This window comes from Capsicum annuum, unplaced genomic scaffold, assembly GCF_002878395.1.
Source record: "Capsicum annuum cultivar UCD-10X-F1 unplaced genomic scaffold, UCD10Xv1.1 ctg79477, whole genome shotgun sequence".
Lineage (NCBI taxonomy): Eukaryota > Viridiplantae > Streptophyta > Magnoliopsida > Solanales > Solanaceae > Capsicum > Capsicum annuum.
In genome coordinates, this window is record NW_025890063.1 from 1 (window position 1) to 3,439 (window position 3,439).

The 3,439-nt window shown below is 33.9% G+C and overlaps 1 protein-coding gene across 1 annotated transcript; it reads right to left on the reverse strand.

Moving 5' to 3' along the window:
- Positions 1–1,565: 1,565 nt before the first annotated feature.
- LOC124895052 lies at positions 1,566–3,433 on the reverse strand. Its single transcript, XM_047405517.1, has 4 exons — positions 3,285–3,433; positions 2,053–2,335; positions 1,879–1,956; positions 1,566–1,751 (listed from the first exon to the last, which is right to left on the reverse strand). Exons 1-4 carry the CDS (start codon positions 3,308–3,310, stop codon positions 1,701–1,703), a joined length of 438 nt encoding a protein of 145 aa, XP_047261473.1. The 5' UTR covers positions 3,311–3,433; the 3' UTR covers positions 1,566–1,700.
- Between the last annotated feature and the right edge of the window lie 6 nt (positions 3,434–3,439).

The following is a 3,439-nucleotide window of genomic DNA, read 5'->3' on the forward strand; positions in this document are numbered from 1 at the left end:
AGTCTTTTTTTGTTTCCCCACTGTAACTTATCCATATCTGCAACAACACACACAAAATTAAACAACAAATCCATTACAAAAAAAAGAACTCAAAAACTGAACTTTTTTTTTTAGAGATTTTATAACAGTACAAAATAGAAAACAAATACTGACCTCAAGATCTATGGTTAGATAGATAGATACTCCACCAGATTTTATCAAAAGACTCTGCAACAACACCATTAAAAATTAAACAAAAGACAAATCAAACAAAAGATAGTATAATTACAAAGAGATTATATCTTCTTCTTCTTCTTCTTGTTTAGCCTCAGTAACTCACAAAAAGCTGTAAAAAGATGGGATTTTTATTGAAAAAAATTCAAGATAATTAGCAAAGATGGAGTCTTTTTGCAATCATATGAAATGGGGTTGTTGAATTTTCTTGAGAAAAGGTGTAGTTTTTCTTCTTTAGAGTGATGATCTTTTTCTTTGATGCTACTTTCTTTTTCCCTTTCCCATAGTTTTGTGGTTTTTTTTTTGTAATTTTATTTTTTTATTTTTGGCTTTTTTGAGTGAGGCAAATCTTGGCCGTTGAATGTTGAATGGAGGGTTAGATGAGTTTCCCTCCATTCAAGTGATGTTTGGAGACTTTTGGGAGTCTGTAGAAGGGGAAAAAGAAGTGCAAAAATGTTGGAAGGAAGATGGATGAGAAGAGCCCAAATGAATCTTGAAGATGGGCTGGGCTTAAAATGTTTTGTTGATATTGGGCTTGGGCTAAGATTAAGAGAAGAAGAAAATTTGGGCTTAGGGTCCTAAGCTAAGGCTGGCTATACAACAATGTCCAACCAATGTAATCCCACAAGTGGAGTTTGAAGAGGGTCGAGAGTAGAGAGATTGTTTTCGATAGACCCCCAACTAAGTTAAGGATGGCTATACAACAACGTCCAACCAGTGTAATACCTCAAATAGGGTTTGAAAAGAGTGTATGCAGATCATACATCTACCTCGTGGAGATAGCGAGATTGTTTCCGATAGACCCTTTGTCTTAGATAAGGATGGCTATATTGTTATCATTTTAATCCCACAAGTAGCATTTGAGGAGGGTAGAGTGTATACAAATCATACTTCTACTTCGTAGACGTAGAGAGGTTGTTTCCGATAAACTCTCAAGCTAAGTTAAGGATGACTATATTGTTGTCATTTATAAATATCATGCAAGGAAGGTAGATTACATTTATGTTAAAGAGGCTAAAAGGTTGCATAAAGTCACAAATTTAAGATGATCCTTTTAAAGCATGTCCGTTAATTCCACCTTACAATTTTTTTCACACATTTCTCACTTATGGAATAAATTTCACTACCAAATTATAATAATTTTATTCAAAGACAAATCTATTTTCATATCTGTTATTATATAAATAAACTTTTCTTGGAAAATAGACCTACATAAAACACTAAGTTTTGGCATATACACCAAAATCTTTGATAAAATTGAAGTGTTCACGGTAAGATTTTAAAATCTAAAAAAAGAAGAGATAAAGGAAGAAGGCAAAAAAGGAAAAGCTAAATAAAGAAGGAAAAGATGATTGAACATGATACATGGTATTTTTATTTTACCAAAAAATAAAAATCCAAATGTTTGTTTCTATATTGTGCCCATCATCCCAAAAAGAATTCACAAAAATCCTCATTCTCTCTTTGTATTCATCCATCACAACATGTCATTCTGAGTCACTTTCCATGCTTCCCATTGCTTTCAATCCTCTTGGTTTCTGCACCAATAATATGTGTCATTCATTAAAATAATGTGTGTCGGATTCTCCAAAAAGTAGCAGTAGCACCAGACTTTTAGAGGACCTGACACGGGTGCGTGCAATGAAAGAGAGCAAAGAGCAATACCTTCTTAGAGGTCTTCTTCTCTCTTACTTCATACCTTTCTGGGCACAAATCTTGCAACCACGTACCTGGTTGCACCAACTACACACAACAATAAAGGACGTAGCTTAGACTAGGAATGAATCAAGAAATATTTAAAATGAAACGCGTCCAATACGTCTGAATTATAGGACTTACAAGAATGGTTCTTTGTATCAACTTGGCCCTTTTCTTAGGTCTTTGAGGAAGCTTGCAACCTTTCATAGCCAAAAAATCTTCTTCTTTTTCTTTACTTGACAATGTGATGTGCAATTTCGGCCAAACCATCTTTTTCTTTTCCTCCCTTGCATCCACGAGCAACTTGCTGCTATCGTCCACGACTACTGACCCTCTCGTTGTATAATACCGGTCCTCCTTCTCGGGGGATGACACTGATATCTTACGATGCTCATTGGCGTTAGATCTATTCACACCCAAATCCCTGCCAAAACAGGAACCACCAAATCTTGGTACCATTACAATCTTTTACTTTTCGGGCAAACAAATCCATGTATTTTTCCGTTTTAAGACTTGGAATCTTCAAAATAACAGGTAAAACACCACAAGAAGTAAACCACTAATCCCTTGCAAAAACTAAAAAAATCAGCAAATCAAATCAATTTGAAGTAATAGCTTCACCACAAACAATCTAATTCATTCTCAAGTATCATTACCAGCTCCAAAATTACCGATACTTCTATAACTTCAGATCTAATGATTTTACAAACCAACCCCAAACAAACCTAAAACCTAGAACTTTCAACTTCCTTTCCTTCTAATATACACGTAATTAGACATCAAATCGCATTACCCTCGCGTAATACAGGACATATACTGCTCAAATTTGATCTATTTCCTTTGATATACAAAATAACCAATACTTCTATAACTTCAGATCTAACCAGTTCACAAACCAAACCCCAAACAAATCTAATAACTAGTATTTTCAACTTCCTTTCTCATCAAATCGCAATTACCCTCGCGTAATACAGAACAGATACCGCTCAAATTTGATGTATTTCTTTTGATATACAAGACCCCCACTAGTTATTTCTCATACAATGAACTTAATTAAACCCCTATGCAATCAAAGAATGATTCTTTTGCATCAAAATCTTGACATACACAAGGCATCATCCGTGAAATCTCTACCAACACCATCCAAACAAACCAAAACTACTCATAATCTGAAACAAAAATCAAATCTTTAACACAAAATGAAACAATTTTTTCTTCACAATCAAACAAAACACAGACAGTATCAACACAACATATACTAAAACTACTCATAATTTCAAACAAAAATCAAATCTTTGACACAAAATGAAGCATTTTTTTTTTTCTCAATCAACACAACACATACATCAATAGCCAAAAGAAGATATCATTACCTGTTAATACGATGTGGAGAAGACATAGGAGGAAGAATATTAGATTCCTTATTGTTATTATTATCAACAACTCTAGATGTGATTTTCTTCTTTACAATTAGATTTGTTCCATCAGATTTGCCATTTGAACTTGAACCTTTCACCTTAAAACACCT